Raw genomic sequence first — 22,102 nt, forward strand, 5'->3', positions numbered from 1 at the left:
GCGCCGGGGGACCCACGCGCCACCGGGACACGGGACGGCGCCCGTCGTCGGGGCTCCCTCCTGCGCCCCCAGTTTCGCCCGCTGGACGGCCCTGCAGCTGGCCAGCCACCACGTGGTAGGGGCTTAACCTGCCCTGGGTCTCCTCTGCCCGCAGCTTTATGCGGTGCAAAGAAGCCCTGGGGCCCAAATATGTGAACTTTGGTTTACTTCTGTTTTCTTCCCTGGAGACGCTTTGCCCAGAGGCTTAAGCCTACGGAAAAGCCCGAGTTGCCCGGCGCCCGGGAGCAGCTCTCGGAAAGTTAACTCTTCACCAACCTCTGAGCTGCCGGATGGCTCCAGGACCTGGGCTGGGGACTCGTCCTATGGCCAACTTTGGCATCTCCTTTTCCACCTCCATCACCATCAACATCCCTTTTCAGTGGGAGGCTCTGCCAATGGCCAACTATTTTCCAAAACAGGGAGAATTAGGCATCTCTGTTCATCTAGGAAATTAAAACTTTCCCACATTAACTAATTACTTGTCTGTCTTTAAAACCATGCACTTCACAGAGCCTAGCTCTCACCTTTTCTCTCTCACTCCCCCCAGTTACATTTTCTATTTACCATTTTCCAGTGATGTCTTATCACTTGATACGGACTTGATTGCATATGGATGGTGGATGGATGGATGGATAGATCAGTAGATTGATCTTGTTATTATAGTGTTACTATGGTGGAGATCATTGTAGCTGGACTGAATGTTTTATTAGGCTATAATTTAAATATTCTAAGAGCTAATAAGTATTTCAAATTCCCTATATGATGCAGGCACTTAATAGTCAGTATTCATTTTATCCCTATTAATAAACTACATCTTTCTGAAATTGACAGTGAATTGTTAGGCTCTGTTTCAGATTTCTTTTCCTCTTATTTTCCCAGACCTGTTTTCACATGTGGCGGCATTCTTACCGGAGAGTCTGGATTTATTGGCAGCGAAGGTTTTCCTGGAGTGTACCCTCCCAATAGCAAATGTACCTGGAAAATCACAGTAAGCAGTTTTTAAAAGATTATTCTCCAAAAATGAATACTGAAAACTGGAAGACCTGCTGCTTTTCTCCTCTGGTGACAGAATTTGGGTTGGGGGTAAATGTCTGAAATAGTAAAATGTTGGCTTTGCCTCAACTATTTGGGAGATTTTTAATAGAACTGATGGTGTCCTGCGTTAACAATTAGAAAGGGCTCGAGATAATGCTTGGAGGGATAAATTTTTAAAGCAGATGTGTTTTCTGAAAACCCAGTTGGACTCAGCTGAATTTCATGGATTCTGAATGAAGGCTATTTTCAAGCAAAGGCCCCTTGTAAAGACTTTTAGGAGCTATTTATTGCTTGTGCCTTTCATAAATGTCTCCCAGTGGTGGATAGAAAATCAAAGGTAGTACTCACCTCTGACTACTTTATATCCATTGGAGGGCGGTTAGGCAAAAGAAAAAGAAAAAAAAAAAAAATCCTATTAATGTCTCTGACTTAAAACCACCCTAAAGGGACTTCCCTGGTGGTCTAGTGGCTAAGACTCTGAGCTTCCAATGCAGAGGGCAAGGGTTTGAGCCCTGGTGGGGGAAGTTCCACATGCTGCAACTAAAAGTTAGCGTGCTGCAGCTGAAAAGGATCCCACAACACAAGATCCTGCATGCTGCAGCTGAGACCTGGCATAGACAAATAAGTAAATACTAAAACAATTAAATGATTGTTCTCACAACTGCATTTGGGGGGAATGGATATTTTTGAAAAACCACCATTAAAGGCAATCTAAAAATAGAGAATAATAATAACTTAGTGGGGAAAAGGGCTTCCCTTGTGGCTCAGCTGGTGAAGAATCTGCCTGCAATGTGGGAAGCCAGGGTTTGATCCCGGGGTTGGGAAGATTCCCTGGAGAAGGGAACGGCTACCCACTCCAGTAGTCTGGCATGAATAATTCCGTAGTTCATGGGGTCGAAAAAAGTCAGACAGGACTGAGCAACTTTTACTTTCACTTTCGGGGGGGAAATGCCTAAATATCAAACAAAAACTAACAGAACTAACAGGCTGGTTAGTAATAGCATAGATTACGTTAAGTCAAGATAAGAAGTCAGATTTAGAGACAGCTAGCTTAAAAAAAAGAAGGCGATGGCACCCCACTCCAGTACTCTTGCCTAGAAAATCCCATGGGCGGAGGAGCCTGGTAGGCTGCAGTCCATGGGGTTGCTAAGAGTCCGACACGACTGAGCGACTTCACTTTCACTTTTCACTTTCATGCATTGGAGAAGGAAATGGCAACCCATTCCAGTGTTCTTGCCTGGAGAATCCCAGGGACGGGGGAGCCTGGTGGGCTGCCGTCTATGGGGTTGCACAGAGTCAGACACGACTGAAGCGACTTAGCAGCAGCAGCTTAAAAAAAATAAGTCTGAAAAAAAAAAAAAAAAGTCTGGATTTAGTCAACTAGACTAAGTCATTTTTCCAGTCAGCACAGTAGTGACTGTTATCTTCTGTATTTTTTCATTTTAGGGGAGTTGTTTAATAACTGAACACATTAGTTCACTGAAAGCTACATTCAATGTCAGCCATGAATTATGATTTTTTTAAGTAGATACCTCTTGTTGAGCACTTACTGTGTGCCAGAAGTTAACAGGCATAATTTTACCGAATCTTTGAAATCACTGTGAGAAAGTACAATTATTCCCATATTATAGATGGGGAAACTGAGGCCCACAGCAGCAGTATAAATGTTCATGCTCAGTTGCTTCAGTTGTGTCCGACTCAATTGTAGCCCTGCCAGGCTCCTCTGTCCATGGGGATTCTCCAGCAAGAATACTGGAGTCGATTGCCATGCCCTCCTCCAGGGGTCTTCCTGACCGAGTGATGAAGCTCGGGTCTCTTGCATTGCAGGTAGATTCTTTACTGCTGAGCCACCAGGGAATCCCCTCGAAATATTGATATTAGCATAAATGTGAAATAAGGCTCTGAAACAAACATGTAACTTGCTTTTCACGTTATAGTTGTGTTTCAGTTGTAAGTAAATGGCTACGAGTTAAAAATGATCCAAGGAAATTAGGGACTGAGAGGCATCTTGTGCCTGACAAGTAGACTCCAAGGTTAGCCCAGTGTTTTGGGTGTTAGGGGCATTGTTAGTGTTGATGGGACAGAGGAGGGTGTCCAGTGAAAGTTCTCCTTGACAAACTGGAGTGCTCTCGAGAGCCCTGACTACCCCATTCTTATGTATGCGGGAGGGAGGTATTAATGGATGCTGCATATGGATACAATGCAAAGGTGAGGTAGGTGGGCTCACATTTCTTCACTCATAAGCTGTGTGATGGATTTATCTTCTTTAAACCTCAGGATTGTTGTAAAGACAACATGAGATGGTACATATAAAGCTCTTGGGCTGAGTGCCTGGGATATAATAAGTGCTCACTAAATATTAGCCAACACTGTTACCCTTTGCCGCTGGTATTGACTCATCTTTCCTTCTGACCCACAGGCAACATGGCAGATCACTGCCACCCACTTAGTATATTGGCTTAGCTGGGCTTGGCATCAGCTTAAAGCAGCTCATCTTTGATGGAACAATCAATGTTGTCATGTACTTTTAGGAAATTTTTGTACTTCGGTTCTCCTATAATCTTTTTGGGGAGATTCTATGTGAGTTAGGACTAGGTCAGCTCCCAGTTAAAGGGATCCAAAGTAACAGTAGCTCAACCAGAAGCTTGGGTTTCCCTGGTGGCTCAGTGGTAAAGAATCTGCCTGTCAATGCAGGAGATGCAGGTTCGATCCTTTGGTTGGGAAGATCCCCTGGAGAAGGGAATGGCAACCCACACCAGTATTCTTGTCTGGGAAATCCCGTGGACAGAGGAGCCTGGCGTGCTACAGTTCATGGGGTGGCAAAGAGTCGGACACAACTTAGCAACTAGAGCAACAACAAAACCAGAAACTTGGTTTTCTCTTATGTGAAGGGATCTGGAGGTAGACAATCCAGAATTGGTGTGGCTGCTTCAAATCATTAGTAACTCAGTATCCATTCAGATGTGTGCTCAAGTTCCAGCCATCAGGTAGGTGCATGGTCTAGTCAGCAAAAAGGAAGAGAAGAAGGGCACAGATCCTCCCTTTAAGGACATTGCGCAGAATTACATGCACTTTGCTGTTCACATCACATTTGCCAGTTACTAATTACATGGCCCTTACTAGCTGCAAGGAAGCCCTGAAATGAAGGCTTCTTGTCAGGAATCTGTGTGCTCCGCTAAAATCCAGAAGTCTTCTTTCGAATAAACATCTTCTATCACCTGTGGAAAGAAGGGAAAACAAGCAGACGACAGGCAGTCTCTGTGACATATTTATTTGTGGTTTGCCTAGGCTGCCCGAACTAATGTTCCAAAGTTGAGTAACAAATGCCAGCCTTTTTAGAAAAAAAATATATTTTTAGAAAGCATAGGTAATGTACAAGAAAGGACGGCACAATTTGTTTTTCTAGTGAAAAGCTTTATAGTTTTCACTCTTAGCTGGTTGATTCTATTTCAAGCAGCTGCCACTTGTATGTTTGCATGTGAATAGGACCAAGAGCTTCCAGAGGAGCCCAGCACATTCTCCTGGTTATAATTGTACCCTCAGCAGAATGTTCACAAAGGCCGTGGATGCTCTCAAGGTTATAGTTTGACGGTATCTTCTTTTCTTCATATTTCACAAGGAAAAGAACTGCATCATTGGTAAAAATCTTTACAGTTCTTTCTAATGGTCCTCTGGTGTGTCAGAGTAGCTAAAAGAAACTCCCTAGCTTCTGTGTGGGAGAAGGCGATGGCACTCCACTCCAGTACTCTTGCCTGGAAAATCCCATGGAGGGAGGAGCCTGGTAGGCTGCAGTCAATGGGGTCGCTAAGAGTTGGACATGACTGAGCGACTTCACTTTTACTTTTCACTTTCATGCATTGGAGAAGGAAATGGTAACTCACTCCAGTGTTCTTGCCTGGAGAATCCTAGGGATGGGGGAGCCTGGTGGGCTGCTGTCTATGGGGTCACACAGAGTCGGACACGAATGAAATGACTTAGCAGCTTCTGTGTGTCCCTGGGTTGATAATAGAAAGAGAACTGTGGTTGGGCTACAGTTTGTAGAAGCTTGTGGCCTTAAGGTCTGTTATTCATTCAACAAATGTATGTTGGGTCTTGGATACCACTGGAGTTATGGTGAACAAGCTCCTTGCCCTCATGCAGCTAGCATCCTAGTTTGGAGAGATGAGGGAATTAATGTCTAAACAAACAAGTAAATAAGAAAATATTTAAATAAGTAAATAAGTAATGATGAATGAATTATAAAAATAAAGTGGCTACTACTTCACACCCATTAGGATGACTACTATAAAAAATAGAAAATAACAAGTGTTGACAAAGAAGTGGAGACGTTGGAACCCTTGTGCATTGCTGGTAGGAATGTAAAATTATGCAGCTGCTGTGGAAAACAATGGGACACTTTCTCAAGAAATTAAGCATAGAATTATCATATTACCCAGAGATTCCACATCAGGGTGTATACCGAAAAGAAGTGAAAGCTGGATTTAAACAGATGTTTATATGTCCATGTTCTTGGCCACGTTATTCACAAGAGCCAAAAGGTGGAAGCAACCCAGGTATCTATCTACAGATGAATGGACAAACAAAATGCGGTATACAGAGGAGTATTATTCAGCTTTAACTATTAAAGAAATTCTGACACATGCTACAACATGGATAAACCTTGAAGACATTATGCTAAGTGAAATAAGCCAGTCACAAAAGGACAAATATTGTATGATTCTTTTAACATGGGGCACCAAGAGTAGTCAGAATCAGAGAAAGGAAGTAGAATGGTAGTCTTCTCAGGCTGGGGAGTAGAGGAAAGGAGTTAGTATTTAATGGATATAGAGGTTCAGTTGGGAGGGCTGAGAAGGTTCTGGAGTTGCGTGTTGGTGATGGGCGCACCACAGTGTGAGTGCGCTTAATGCTACTGACCTATACACTTACAATAATGGCGGAAGCGGGTACATGTTATGTTACGTGTATTTTACCAAGATAAAAAATACTTTCAAAATAAAATAAGGGAATTTCCTCGTGGCTCAGTGGTTAGGATGCTGTACTTCCATTGCCGAGGATGCAGGTTCGGTCCCTGGTCAGGGAAGTAAGATTCTGCAAGCTGCATGGCACGGTCAAAAGAAAATAATAATAATTAAAACAGAGCAGTGGAGTATTAGATAATAATTGTGTAATTCATTTACATGAAATATTCAGAAAAGGCAAGTCTGTAGAGACAGAGTATTATCGATTAGTGCTTGCCTGTGGCAGGGGACAGGTAGGTATGGGGATTAACAGTTAATAGTCATGAGGGATCTCAAGAACGTGGAAATGGTCTAAAATTGACCTATGGTGGTGGCTGTACAACTTGGTGTTTTTACTAAAAGTGCACTTAAAATGGGTGAGTTTTATAATATGTTAATATTCCTCAGGAAATTTGTGAAACAACTAAACAGACATAATTTAGTGGTGGAATAGCAGGAGCAATGAATGAGGTGATCAGGGAAGGCCACTCTGAGGAGGTGACATTTGAACTGAGGCCTGAGTGATAAGGAGCCAGCCATGTGGAGGTCTGGGGAAGAGCATTTTAGGCAGAGGGACCAGCAAGCATCGGTACAAAGGCCCTGAGATTCAAAGAAGCTTGACTTGTCTGAAGAACAGCCAGGAGATCAGTGTGGCTGGGAACAGAATGAGCAAAGGGGTAACTAGAGAAGAAGTCAAAAAGGTGAGCAGGGCCTTGCAGGCCATGGTGAAAAGGTTGAATTTTTTGAGTAGGAAGCTACCGGAGAACCTTGCAGAGGAGTGAGATGATCTGATTTATTTTTTTTAAGATTTTTTTTCTTTGATGTGGACCATTTTTAAAGTCTTTATTGAATTGGTTATAATATCATTTCTGTTTTATGTTTTGGTCTTTTATCCTTCAGGCATGTGGGATCTCAGCTCCCTAACCAGGAATTGAACTCGCACACCTGAATTGGAAGGCAAAATCTTAATTAACCCCTGGATGGTCAGGGAAGTTCAGAGATGATTTGATTTGAAAAGATGATTCTGGCTGCTGTGTGGAAGATGAGTTGTAGGGAGCTAAGAGTAGAGGCCAGGAGACCAATTAGGAAGCTCTGTGGTCTCCAGGAGAGAGAAGGGGGTAGAATGGACAAGGGTAGTTACGAAGGAGATGAAGAAATATGGAGCCTTCTGCCTAAAGCAGTTGTCTTAGAGGTTCTGAATGCAGTAAGGGTGGAGTGGTACCAGCCAAGAGGCCTAATCCTCCAGGCTCTCTCTGGACCCTTCCTTGTCACCTGCTCCAGACAGGGCTGTGTTCTGGTATAGCCTCAAACAAGGCAGTCTATTAAAAGCTTTCTGAAAGCCAGTGGATCCAGTCTACCTTCCAGCTCCTGCAGTCAGTAAACTGAGGAGTTCCCACTAGTGATTCAATATCATAGAGACCCCTCAAGATGGAAGAGTCTAGAGTAGCCCTCAAACTCAAGTTCCCATAGCTAGAAATATCCCACCTCTCACCCTCATCTGCCTCCCAGTCCATTCTTCTAGACTGGAGATGTGTCCCAGTAAGGTGGTTTTCACCATCAAATCCTTGTCATCAAACTGTGTCTTATCAGTGGGGGATTGGGGAAAGTCTGATGTTAATGTCTGTATACTTTGAGAAAGGTGAAGGCTAGTTAGTGGTCACAAGCAAACTTTCTAGCCATTTGTATTGGACTTTCTGATATGGAAGTTCAATTTGCAGAGTGGAAATTTAGATTTGTCCTTGAATTATAGTACTTAAAAGAATTCATTGCTATTCTGTGGACAGCTGCACTGTCTAAATGCACAATCAACATTGGCTATTTAAATTTAAACTTAATTAAATTTAAGTTGCACATTTTAAATCCAGTTCTTTGGAACTTCTCTGGTGGTCCAGTGGCTAAGACTCTGCACTCCCAGTGCAGGGGATCCAGGTTCGATACCTGGTCAGGGAACTAGGTCCCAGATGCCACAACAAAAGATCCTGCATGCCACAACTAAGACCCAGCATGGCCAAAAAAAGCTTTTAAAAAATCCAGTTCCTCAGTCATATTTCAAATGCTCAGTGACCACATGTAGATGGCAGTCACCATATTAGACAGTATTTAATATGAATATGTCCATCATCACAAGAAGTTCTTTTGGACGGTGCTGTTGTAGATAATGTTCAAGGTTTGGTTGTGTTTTTTTTAATTGGAATGTAGTTGCTTAATAATATTGTGTTAGTTTCTGCTATACAATGAAGTAAATCATACATATATCATACATATGTCCCCACCCTCTTAGACCTCCCTTCCAACCCCCCCGCACCGACTTCCCACCCTTCTAGGTCATCACAGAGCACCGAGCTATGCTCCCTGCTCTGCACAGAAGCTTCCTGCTAGATACCTGTGTTACGCGTGGTAGTGTATACATGTCAGTGCTACTGTCAGTTTTTCCCACCGTCTCCCTCCCTTGCTGTGTCCACATGTCCATTATTTAAGTGTGCGTCTGCATTCCTGCCCTGCAGACAGGTTCATCCATACTGTTTTTCTAGATTTCATATATATGCAGTATGACCCTCATAACTCAAAAAGACACATGTGCTCTAATGTTCACTGCAGCACTATTTACAATATCCAGGACATGGAAGCAACCTAGATGTCCATTGATGAATGGATAAAGAAGATGTAGCGTGTATATTTATATATATATATATATATATACACACACACACACACACACACTGGAATATTACTCAGCCTTAAAAAGGAAAGAAATTGAGTCAGTCGTAGTGGTGCGGATAAACCTAGAGCCTGTCGTATGCAGTGAGGTTAGTATTCAGTTCAGTTCAGTCGCTCAGTCATGTCTGACTCTTTGTGACTCCATGAACCGCAGCACGCCAGGCCTCCTTGTCCATCACCAACTCCCAGAGTCCACCCAAACCCATGTCCATTGAGTCAGTGATACTATCCAACCATCTTATTCTCTGTCATCCCCTTCTCCCCCTGCCCTCAATCTTTCCCAGCATCAGGGTCTTTTCAAATGAGTCAGCTCTTCGCATCAGGTGGCCAAAGGATTGGAGATTCAGCTTCAACATCAGTCCTTCCAATGACCCTCAGGATTGATCTCCTTTAGGGTGGACTGGTTGGATCTCCTTGCAGTCCAAGGGACTCTCAAGAGTCTTCTCCAACACCACAGTTCTAAAGCATCAATTCTTCGGTGCTCAGCTTTCTTCACAGTCCAACTCTCACATCCATACATGACCACTGGAAAAACCATAGCCTTGACTAGACGGAACTTTGTTGACAAAGTAATGTCTCTGCTTTTGAATATGCTGTCTAGGTTTGTCGTAACTTTCCTTCCAAGGAGTAAGCGTCTTTTGATTTCATGGCTGCAATCACCATCTGCAGTGATTTTGGAGCCCAGAAAAATAAAGTCTGACACTGTTTCCACTGTTTCTGCATCTATTTGCCATGAAGTGATGGGACTGGATGCCATGATCTTCGTATTTTGAATGTTGAGCTTTAAGCCAACTTTTTCACTCTCCTCTTTCACTTTCACCAAGAGGCTCTTTACTTTCTGCCTTAAGGGTGGTGTCATCTGCATATCTGAGGTTATTGATATTTTTCCCGGCAACCTTGATTCCAGCTTGTGCTTTTTCCAGCCCAGCGTTTCTCATGATGTACTCTGCATATAAGTTAAATAAGCAGGGTGACAATATACAGCCTTGACATACTCCTTTTCCTATTTGGAACAGTCTGTTGTTCCATGTCCAGTTCTAACTGTTGCTTCCTGACCTGCATACAGGTTTCTCAAGAGGCAGGTCAGGTGCTCTGGGATTCCCATCCCTTTCAGAATTTTCCACAGTTTATTGTGATCCACACAGTCAAAGGCTTTGGCATAGTCAATAAAGCAGAAATAGATGTTTTTCTGGAACTCTCTTGCTTTTTCCATGATCCAGCGGATGTTGGCAATTTGGTGCCTCTGCCTTTTCTAAAACCAGCTTGAACATCTGGAAGTTTACGGTTCATGTATTGCTGAAGCCTAGCTTGGAGAATTTTAAGCATCACTTTACTAGCGTGTGAGATCAGTTGGTATTAGGTTTTACTAATTAATTTTGCTGACTGTGTTCTAAAAAATGTTCAAATCAATTTTCCTGAGTGTGTTCTAAAAAAGAGATCAAATCAGAGAATTTGAGGATTAAGAAATTTTAAAATATTTTGTTATCAGTGATGGGGTTAAAGGTTTCTTAGTTTCCTTTATGAGTTGATGCTCAATACTGTGACCTAAGGAGTGTCTGCATAAAATACTAAGCCTGCATACATAGGGGTGGTCAGGAGTTAAGTATGATTTGACAGCTGAAGGATGTCTAATTTTTAGAAAATGGTGGCTGGTCTTCTAAACAGGCTTGGAAGGACATGACTGGGTTGAGGCAAAAGTCATCCAAAGTGATTGAAGGATAAGAACTGTTAATAGTTACTGCACCTGTATCAAACCTGGCAACATGAAGTGAAGCTCCACTTATTGACATATCACCACCTGGACCTCTCTATTACAGTGGTCCTTGTGCTGGGCACATATGCCCAGAGGGCCAGGACTGTGCTGGAGACAATCCTGCTGGAGATCCCCCGCCACCGCCCAAAAGTCATGCAGAGTGGACCATTGTCAACAAGAGCACAGCCAGTGGGATACGGCTTACTGCTACATTGACAAGGCACGTTTACGAAGAGCCCCCTAGGCATGGTTCTAGGTGCTGGAGACACACAGATGAATACGTGGGAGATGTGAGCACGGCGGGCTGGGCAGCTTGGGATGACGTGTTTCCCAGGCTCTGAGTGGGAAGGGAGGTAAAGCCCAACAGGCACCTTGACTTCTTGATTCCAGAGGCACAAAGATCACCATTCTATTAATGGTTTCCTGATAAATTCGTTGCTAACTTGGCACATCACCAATGCTTCTAAACCTTGACGGTCTCATCCATAACTTGTTCGTTATTCAGTCTCACAGTAGAACTAGAAATTCATAGTGATGATTTGAAACAATTTTTTAAAATAAGAAGACCATACATAGGTAGCAAAATAACACCTTGCAAAAGCAATTCTATTCAGAGTCTGACTTGGGCGGCATGTGGCAGGGCCAGCTAAGTGGAACCAGCTGAACCTTTGTTTATAGCTGCTATGCAAATTAGAGGAAACTTGAAGCCTAGAACCTTCTGGGAACTCTCCTCTACTAGGTATGTAGAAATCTTTATTTTAAATTGGTTCCTGACGTTAAAACTAGGTATTCCATCTGAATTGCTGTTATTATCTAAATAAATAGCAGTTGGTATGCAGATGTCAGTGAAAATTATTTTGTCCTTACATTTAAAAGTGGGCATCATTAACAAAACAGTTTTTAAAAATGAGAATTCATGTATGTGGTCCTATTGTTATAAATCATCATTGAAATTGCAAAGCATTTATTTATGATTTATATCTCTTCATTTCCAATTTTTTTTAAAGGCACTGAAATTAGAGAGCAGATTATTGAAGGTTTCAGTTATTATTTTTGGCAGAAATCTGGCTTGGGAAAAAAACCAGCTAACATTTGAGCAGTTTAAAATTTGGTACTGGAGGTTCCTTTAACTCTGAAGTAAGTAATGTGGGCCGATCAGAAAGTCACAGACCTATGCCAGAAATGGGAGAATTACAGCAATGAATAGAGTCAGTCCCAATTAAGCTGAAAGTATGTGGCAAAATTTTCCTTGTTTAGCTAATTCATACAGAAGAAAAAAGGCATCGTCATATGTAGATCTTCAGGTTCCCCAAGTAATATACGTACTGTCACTTTGATAACTACCTTTTTTTCTGTTCAACAGCAATTAAATATACTAGTTATTATGTAGGTCACAGATCTAAAATAATAACATGTAGTTATTTCATCTGCATCCTATTCCGTGATGTCAATGGATACATGTTATTATGTCCATTTCACAAATGGTGAAACTGAGGTCTAAAGCATTTGTATCTTTACAAATATCCCTGAAAATGGCATGAAAAGACTAGCACATTTCTAACTTGGCGATACAAATACACTCTTATGCCCTTCTATAACAAATAAACAAACATTCATTCAGTGCTTGTTGAGCATCTACTATGTACTGAGCATTGGGTGGGGTCCTGGGAGTAAAAAGGGAAGACCTAGTTTCTACCCTTAAGGAGTTTATAATCTGGTAGGGAGTAGTTAGGGTCCCCTGGTGGCTCAGTGATAAAGAATCCACCTGCCAATGCAGGAGACCTGGGTTCGATCCCTGGGTTGGGAAGATCTGGAGAAGGAAATGGCAACCCACTCCATTATTCTTGCCTGGGAGATCCCATGGACAGAGGAGCCTGGTGGGCTGCAGTCCATGGAATTGCCAAAGAGTCAAACATGACTTAGCAACTAAACAACAACAGGGAGTAGTTAGATAGGAAAATCAAGGACTTCCCTGATGCTGCACTGGTCCACTTGCCAATGCAGGGGACACCAGTTCAGTCCTTGATCCGAGAAGATCCCATGTGCTTCGGGGCAACTAAGTCCATGCACCACAACAACTGAGCCCGAGCCCTAGAGTCTGTGAACTGCAACGACTGAAGCCCATGAGCCCTAGAACTGGTGCTTCACAACAAGAGGAGTCACCACAATGAGTAGCCCCTGCTTGCTGCAGCTAGAGAAAGCCTGCATGCAGCAACAAAGACCCAGTGCAGCCAAAAACAAATAGATAAAATTTTTTAAAAATAAACACCTTAAAATAGAAAATCAATAGCAATTCTGTTGTGTAAATAATTATTCTGCTCACTGAAAGTATAGTTTTAAGTATTGATACTGTGATTTTAAAAATTATTGAAGGTTTTAGATGATTTAAATGAAAATAGTTCTTACCTCATGCAAAGAGTAAAAGATGCCAGGACTCATTTTATCTCTATGCTGCTCTGAGACTTGAGAAATTGTTATATGCCCTTTGTTTGACAGCACAGGGCTATTTCACAACACATGCCTTGATATTTCTAAGTATGCCTAACAAACAATGATGTATAGGCATTCCCGTACCATGGGGGGATTTTGTTACTAATGTGTGTTAAAGTCATCATACGGAATACATCCTCCAAAAGCCTGATTAAATTTAAATGGCATTCACATTTAGTTTAAAGAAATGATAGACTGAAATTTTGATTGGGATGTACATCATCCCCATAACCTTCATATGGCTTCATGAAAATAAAGCAGGGGTGGGACATGGAATTTCATGGAAATTGATACATATAGTGATTATTTATTAAGATTAGCACTAGGTATATAATTTGAGAAAACAAATAGGGAATTTAGACAGGAACTCAACATTTAAGTCCCTTAATTATACCGAAGGCTATAGCAAGGAGTTCTAAAATTACTGTAATTATTATTTGCCTGGCATAACCACAGCAGGACAGATAGGGGAATGGAATTTTGGCCTTCAACAAATATTTCCTGGCTTTAAACTACATGTAGGATTTAGAGTTAAATAGAGATTTAAATTCCAGTCTTAACTGTGGGGTTTGTCTTAATGTACATATACATTGGTTGGACTAAGCTTCATTATTTCAGCTGCCTGAGTAGTAATTTAACCTAGTGCTTGACTTAATATTATTTATATCTAATTCCTTAGTAAAGATGAGTACAGTTAACAGAAATGTCTCAGACCCAAACTTGATTGTATGAACAAGAGCGCCATAGCTGCTTGTTGTTTGCTTTTTAATTAGGAGAGTGTCATTCAGAAACTTTGTGATTCTTACAATCCTTGTGTGTGCGTGTGTGTGTGTGTGTGCGCGCTCAGTTGCTCAGTCGTGTCTGACTCAGTCGTGTCTTAGACTGTAACCTGCCAGGCTCCTCTGTCCATAAGATTTCCCGGGGAAGGATACTGGAGTGGGTTGCCATGGCCTTCTCCAGGGGATCTTCCCAACCCAGGGATTGAACCTGCATCTCCTGCATTGCAGACGAATTCTTTACCCACTGAGCCATTGGGGAAGCCCCCTTATGACCCTTAAATTGTCCCAGTGAGGTTTCAGTTGATAAAACACTGGAAGAATTAAAACGTTTTCCATCCTTGTGAGAAGGAGGGAGGAATATAGATCCTAAATAAATAAGCCAAGTAGATGACGTTTTCCCACTGGGGCCTCAGTCCAATTTTTCTGAATGTGTTTATTTTGCTGTTTGCTTTTAAGAGCTTCTGTTGCCTGTTTTTGTTTTGTTTTTCTTTGCTGTCTCACATGGAAATCAAATATGTTTTTGTTGATTGACAACATGATGTTTTATTAATGTGCTTATTTGTACTGCCTGTATTTTTAGTGCTCGGTGAAAGCAGATGCCTTAGAAAGGGCTTAATGAATAGAGAAGGAAATGAGAGACCATGAAAATGAACTCCTCTTTGGGTATTTTTTCTAAAAAAGATTCTTTTTAATAATAATGACAAAAAGTCATTTTTCTGAAATATTGCTATAAAAGAGCACAAATATTGCAATCTAAAACTCTCTATTAAAAATCTGTCTAATAAAGCAAGAGGTAAAACACCCAAAAGTGATTTTAAATATTTTATTATTAAAAAGACTGCTGGAGTTACTTTCCCAGAGTTCCCTTTCTCAGAGTTCAATTTATGATATGGAATTATAGGCAAATTTGAATTGTTCCAAGAATATTGTGGATTCCTTGCTGTTGGAATGGGTTGCCATGGAGTGGTATTTCTCCTGGAGTGGGTTGGCATGTCCTCCTCCAAGGGATCTTCCCGACCCAGGGATGGAACTTGAGTCTCCTGCATTGCAGGCAGATTCTTTACTGACTGAGCCACCAGGGAAGCCCTTGAACTTACACACCCACCCCTTATAATTTAGCAACTTTATCAACAGTGGCAATGGCACTTTGGGGGTACTCTTGAATTTCTTACTCTAGGAACTTGGGAGAATAGAAGGGTTTTCTTCAGTTACATTATTTCTTAGATCATAAGAGTTAATGTGGCAGGTCTCTGCAAAACCAGTATGCTGCTGCTGCTGCTAAGTTGCTTCAGTTGTGTCCGACTCTGTGCGACTGCAGAGACAGCAGCCCACCAGGCTCCCCTGCCCCTGGGATTCTCCAGGCAAGAACACTGGAATGGGTTGCCATTTCCTTCTCCAAAGCATGAAAGTGAAAAGTGAAAGTGAAGTCGTTCAGTCGTGTCCGACTCGTAGTGACCTCATGGACTGCAGCCTTCCAGGCTCTTCTGTCCATGGGATTTTCCAGGCAAGAATACTGGAGTGGGGTGCCATTGCCTTCTTCGGGAAAACCAGTATAAATATCTGAAAATAAATGGAACACCCATAGAAATGTGGGGAGTCGCAGTTAAGGCAGGACACGTCCTGCCCCTAAGTGTCACCTCTCTTTTACCACCTCTCCAACACACTGCTGAGCATGACACATAATAAAATAGTGTTTGCCAAAGTGTGGAGGGAGGGGGAGACCTTTTAGTCACAGACGGGCTGTTCCTTGGACCAGGCTGAGAAGAAGCACAGGGAAGCCAGTGGAGATTGGATTGCTGTTTACTGCTCCCAGAAAGGAGTTGATATTGTTACTGACAAGGGTTCTTGGCCCTTCTTAATAAATGAAGACTGATAAGAAGCCAGACAAGAAATTCAGGCAAGGCTTCATTGGGGCCCCTGCAGCAGCAGAGGGGAGTGGCAACAAGTAACACGCTCCCTTGCTCATTCCCTGAAGAGGGGTGAGCTGGTTCCTCATATGGAGTGAGGGTAGGGGTGTGTCTTGGGGTTGGGTCAGAGGCGTGGCTGAAGTGGTTGGCCCACCTCTGAGGTGGTGTTGAGTGCAGGGATCATTCACAGTACCGGGTTTTTGCTCCTGGCTCTTCAGAAGTGGCAGTTGGGTATTTGGTCTCTTTGTATCTTGTTGTCCAGAATCTGCCCCAGCTGCACATGTGCACGGCTCAACTGCATGTGTGCACGGTTATTTTTAGTCCCTTAAAATTTCTTTGTATTTTGTTGATGGAGGAGATGTTTTTCCAGGTACAGGCACTGCAGCAAAAAGTCTGAAGTCTCAGCCTGTCTCAGTGGGGGTCTGATGGAGGTCTGACCTAGACTTCCTAAAAGCCTGGGCTATGACTGATCTTCTGTGAATAAAATCATACTTCATGACAATTTAAAGTACCTACCAGAGATCAGGTGCTGGGTTGGGCACAGAGACTGTAATGATTGGAAAACCATGTCCCAGAACAGAGCTTGGAATAATAAGGAAGAGTCAGGAGTCTGGGAGATGTCCGGGAAATGAATCATGGTAGCACGTTGTGCCCGGGTTCACGGTGGAACTTTGTGAGTATGGCATTATCCAGTAACTAGAAGAAAGGGCATTGGCAAGTCATGCTGAAATATCGTTCAGCCATTTGCTAGGAATGTGATGCAGTTTCCAGAACTTTCCAAAGTTGGTTATCATGGCCAGACCTGCCTCATAAGGGTAGTGTGAGGATTGAAGGAGGTAGTAGATGAAAGGCCCTTGGCACAGCGCTTGATGCAAGAAAGTACTCAATAAATGTGTTTTTTTTCAACCTCTCTTCCAGGGTTGTAATAAGGCATAAAAGTGTGGTGTTTGTGTAGAATTTGTCTGCAAGCCAATGCATTTCAAACTGGATGGTAATCCCTTTGGGGCATGGCTAGCTCACACTGGAAATATCCATTCCTACTTACTATGTCCTTTCTTCACTTAAAATATGGTCTTTCATAAGACTTTGTCAACAGAAGCACTTCCAAACCTTCCCTGGTTCTCCTCAAGCCATGGGCCCTCAACCAACCACCCCCATCCCACACTACCTGAGAATGCCCTTTAACTTTTTTTTTTAATTAATTTATTTTTTAATTGAAGGATAATTGCTTTATAGAATTTTGTTGTTTTCTGTCAAACCTCAGCACGAATCCTCCATAGATATACATATATCCCCTCCCTCTTGAACCTTCCTCCCATCTCCCTCCCCATCCCACCCCTCTAGGTTGATACAGAGCCGCTGTTTGAGTTTCCTGAGCCATAGAGCAAATTCCCATTGGCTATCTATTTTATATATGGTAATGTAGGTTTCCGTGTCACTCTTTCCGTACATCTCACTGTCTCCACCCCTCTCCCCAATGTCCATAAGTCTGTTTTCTATGTCTGTTTCTCCATTGCTGCCCTGCAAATGAATTCATCAGTACCATCTTTCTAGATTCCATATATTTGCGTTAGTGTATGATATTTATCTTTCTCTTTCTGACTTACTTCACTCTATATAGTAGGCTCTAAGGTCTTCCACCTCATTAGAACTGACTCAAGTGTATCCCTTTTATGGCTGAGTAATATTCCATTGGTTGTGTGTACCAAAACTTCTTTATCCATCTGTCAATGGACATTAGGTTGCTTCCATGTCCTAGCTATTGTAAATAGAGCTGCAGTGAACATTGGGGTACATGTGTCTTTTTCAATTTTGGTTTCCTCAGGGTACATGCCTGGGAGTGGGATTTCTGGGTCATATGGTGGTTTTATTCCTTGTTTTTAAAGGAATCTCCATACCATCTTCCATATGAAAATGCCCTTTAACTTTTAAAACTAAGATATTAGAGGCAGAGAAGTAATTGCCAGCTAAAAATTAGAAATAATTTTCTGTCTTTAGAGATGGAGATTTTAATTCACTTTTGGAGCCTCAAACCATCAGAATAGTCCCCATTATTACAAAGTAAGTAATGAATTTATTCATTATTCCTAATAGAGACACTTCCATGAGTATAGTTTCTGGAGCCAGACTGCCTGGGTTCAAACACCAGCTCTACAGTTGTGGTGGTGAATCTCCAATGATGACCTTTAAATAACCTCACCTTCTGGTATTCACGCCTTTTCCTAGCCTCTCCAAATGTTGAATCTTGACTGACCTGATGAAAAAATAGGATGAGGCAAAAGTGACACGACATGACTTCTGGAGTTAGGGCATAAGAATCTTAAAGCTTTTGTCTTAGTCTCTTAAAACATGAACTCTGGGGAAAGCTAGCTGCCATGTAAGGACGACCATGCTGTGAGGAAGCCCAAGCTAGCTCTGTAGCGAAGCTTCATGGAGAGAGAGAGAAACATGCTCAGATAACCCCCAGCTGTTCCAGTATTCTGAGCTAGGGTGTCAGACGTGTGAGTGGAAAAGCCATCTTGGAGGATCAGCCCAGTTAAGCCTTCAGATGACTTAAGCCCTAATGGAGAACTGATAGTAATTGCATGAGATAATTCAAGCAAGAACCACCCAGCTGAGACCAGTGAATTCACAAAACCATAAGAAATGAGAGTACATGAAAGAACCCACCTGCCAGTGCAGGAGATGCAGGTTTGATCCCTGGATTTAAAATAACTTCTGGAGGAGGAAATGGCCACCCACTCCAGTATTCTTGCCTGGGAAATCCTATGGACAGAGGAGCCTGGAGGGCTACAGTCCATGTGGTTGCAAAAAGTCAGACACGACTTAGCAACTAAATGATAATAACACTGCTATATTTAAAATAGATAACCAACAAGGACCTACTATAAAATAATAATAAATGTATTATTAAAAGAAACGAGTACATTGTTGTTTCAAGTCATCAAATTTTGGGGTTGTAACTTACTAGCTGTATGAGGTTGAGTTTGGAATTTGTTAGTTTCCCCATGCCCCAGTTTCCTTGTCTATAAATGGCTACTATATGGCTATGACATAGAGCCAATGTCTATATGGCTACTAATACTCCCTACCTCATAGGATCACTTTGAACATTAAGTTAGCTATTGCATGTACAGTGTTAAGAACAGTGGTAAATACTAAAATACTGTTAGCATGTGGTAAATACTAAAACAAAGATATTTTTCAGTCAGGAAATATTTACTGAATGCTCAGTACGTGTCAAGTCTTGTTTTATATTCTGAAGATACAGTACTGAACGTTCTTGCATTGAGGGTGTTTACTTTCTGGGGGGAAAGAGAGACAATAAAATAGATCACTGATTGTAGGATGGGAATGGGTACCATGAAGACAGTAAAAGAAGATGATATAATAGAGATTGATGCTGATGATGTGACATTTGAACTGAAACCTGAATGATGCAAAGCATTTCCCCACTGATGTTCCCTGAAGAAATGATGAGGTCATCACTGCTCTGAATGCATATGACTTGGTACATGGCATTCAGCAACTTCTGAGGTTTCTTGCCTTTGTGAATACAAAATATCTTCCAGATGATTATGAGTGCAAAGGCCTTACTCACGAATTAAGGTTAGCTCCTGTGGAGAGAGTAGTGGATTTGGTTTACTTTTTTGTCTGTTTATGTTTAAGTTGTTTGGTGTTTACTTTAGAAAGCTGCTTTAGAATGTAGGGAGGGTGGAGCTTAAGGGTCAGTTATTGTGAGTAGTGTTGCCTTGGGTTCCAGGTGACACAGTGGGATGCAGAATGGGAGGTAGGTGTTCTCATCATCCCAGCTCACAAGTTTCTGCAACCTTTGTGGGGGTGGGTACTGCAGAATCTTAGGAGCATCAGGAGATAGCACCCTTGAAATAGATAGAGGCTTCCCCTTTATCCACCTGTTCAGGGGACTTGGATGGCACATCAGTTACCAGGAACATTCTGTTTATCCATTTGTCTGTGAAGGAACACTTGGATTATTTCCACCTTTTGGCAATTTTGAATAATGCTGCAACAAAGATGGATGTACAAGTGCCTGTTTGAGTCCCTGCTTTTAATCCCTTTGGGCATACCCTTTGGAGTGGAATTGCTGGATCATGTGGTAATTCTTGGCTTTTTCAGGAGCCATCAATTTGTTTTCCTGGAGGAAGAAATAGAAACCCACTTCAGTATTCTTGCCTGGAAAATCCTGCAGACAGAGGAGCCTGGCGGGCTACAGTTCATGGGATTGCAGAGTCGGACACACTTGGTGACTGAGCACGCACACACGCAACTTACTTTCCAGCAGTAAGAGAAGAAAGACCTGTGAATACTATCACTAGGGAGCCAGACTGCTTTGTGGGCCTGTGTAGATATCCCTTTGGGATACCCCAAGCCAACTGAGATTTTAGGAGGGATTCTGGTACAGTCATCAAGTTAATATGAACCTGCACCATTGTTTTTAGGGATTACAGCTAAGCATGTATTGTTTGGGGGATGCATATATGTTCAGTTCAGTTCAGTGCAGTCGCTCAGTCGTGTCTGACTCTTTGCGACCCCATGAATCGCAGCACGCCAGGCCTCCCTGTCCATCACCAATCCCCAGAGTTTACTCAAACTCATGTCTATCGTGTCAGTGATGCTATCCAACCATCTCATCCTCTGTTGTCCCCTTTGCATCCTGCCCCCAATCCCTCCCAGCAGCAGAGTCTTTTCCAATGAGTCAGCTCTTTGCATGAGGTGGCCAAAGTACTGGACTTTCAGCTTTACCATCATTCCTTCCAAAGAAATCCCAGGGCTGATCTCCTTCACGAATGGACCGGTTGGATCTCCTCGAAGTCCAAGGGACTCTCAAGAGTCTTCTCCAACACCACAGTTCAAAAGCATCAATTCTTCGGCACTCAGCTTTCTTCACAGTCCAACTCTCACATCCATACATGACCACTGGAAAAACCATAGCCTTGACTAGACGGATCTTTGGTAGCTGAAAAAAATTTTTTGGAGCAAAAGGTTTATCAGAAGCCAGGCAGCTAGCCTAAGAGTTATCTAATATACTTGTTTTTATATAATGGTGAGTTACAGCTTTTAATGAACTTGCTTTATTATTCTCCATAAATCTTATATATATTTATCCATATAAATCTTAGCAATACATATATTATTTCATTACTTGCATCATTGTATTTAGGGATTACAGTGGTGTAGAGACAATTTATAGAGACAAATCTTAACTATTTATATATCTGAAAATAATGAAACTGTATTTCTTATTAGAGAAATGAATCATAGAATTATTAAGTCAGAAAGGAATTTGCAGTTAACATTTCTAGCTGTCTCTCTATCCCGCAGTGAAGACTGGAATCTACTTCCTCTGTGACCCCATAGCATCCGGGGAATATCTGTATTACAGCACTGATCACTGATCATCTGGTTACTAATCTGTCTTCTGTACTAAACTGCAAAGCTCTTGAGGATGAGATCCTTGTTTTAGTTTTCTGTTCTTCTAGTAGTTAACATAGTGCTTGACACATGCAGTAGTAGCTGAGTGAAAGAATGAATGTATAAATGAGTGAATGAATGAGTGAACAGATTCAATGACCAAACCTGATTTTAGGCAGAACAGCACAGAAGCTACAGATCCCTGCAGAAGAGTATCTATTTGTTGCCAGAGCTCTCTGGGGAAGGACACAATCTGAAGATGTTCATAATCTGCAGAATGCTGCTGCTGAAAGAAATGTCCCCTTCCTCCATCCTCCCTTGTGTCTAGTTGTGTTACACGTGTGTGCTGTCCGCACTTCCCCTGGGGTTCGTGCATTATAAGTCACTGTATGGTTGTACTGGGTGACCGCCAGTCAGTTTGCGTATCAGTGACATGAGCGAACAACACAGCCTGTGGATTGATTGTTGATTTCTGAATGTGTACTCTCCTTGCCAGTATGGGTGAACAGTCTTAGATGCATCATGGAGTGAAGCTCTTCTCTGCCTTCTGTTCCACTGCACAGTGTTAGTATTCGTGTACTCGTGTACGTATTCATTTTGTATAGGCGACAGTACAGTGCTGCACTATTCGTGTTGACTTTCAAAGCTGCAGCTTTACATAGACAACCATTTGGGATTGGAATCTGTAAATAGTAAAACAGAGAAATCGATGAACAGCTAATATAAATTGAGTGTATTCTACTAGCTAGTTCACTTTGGGAAAAATGTTATTGATTTTTCAAGCCAGCCAGTCTTACGAAAATGTGAGTGATATAGAGCTGAATGAAATGGGTTAGATTATAGTATCATTGTAACATTTGTAGAATTGTTTGGTGAATGAGTGTTTATAACATCCAGTCACAACATCTTAACAGTCCTTGGGGTTGCAGAGTCATACACAACTGAGCGACT

General features: G+C 42.1%; 1 protein-coding gene across 1 annotated transcript in view; it reads left to right on the forward strand.

The window, feature by feature from the left end:
* PCOLCE2 (procollagen C-endopeptidase enhancer 2) overlaps positions 1-22,102 on the forward strand; it is a 98,089-nt gene that overhangs the window by 637 nt on the left and 75,350 nt on the right. Inside the window, exon 2 of the mRNA XM_010858143.1 lies at positions 919-1,027. Coding sequence (XP_010856445.1) covers positions 919-1,027 — 109 coding nt within the window. The remainder of the gene's footprint in view (positions 1-918; positions 1,028-22,102) is intronic.

This window comes from Bison bison, unplaced genomic scaffold (assembly GCF_000754665.1).
Source record: "Bison bison bison isolate TAMUID 2011002044 unplaced genomic scaffold, Bison_UMD1.0 scf7180017864384, whole genome shotgun sequence".
NCBI classification, from domain to species: Eukaryota; Metazoa; Chordata; class Mammalia; order Artiodactyla; family Bovidae; genus Bison; species Bison bison.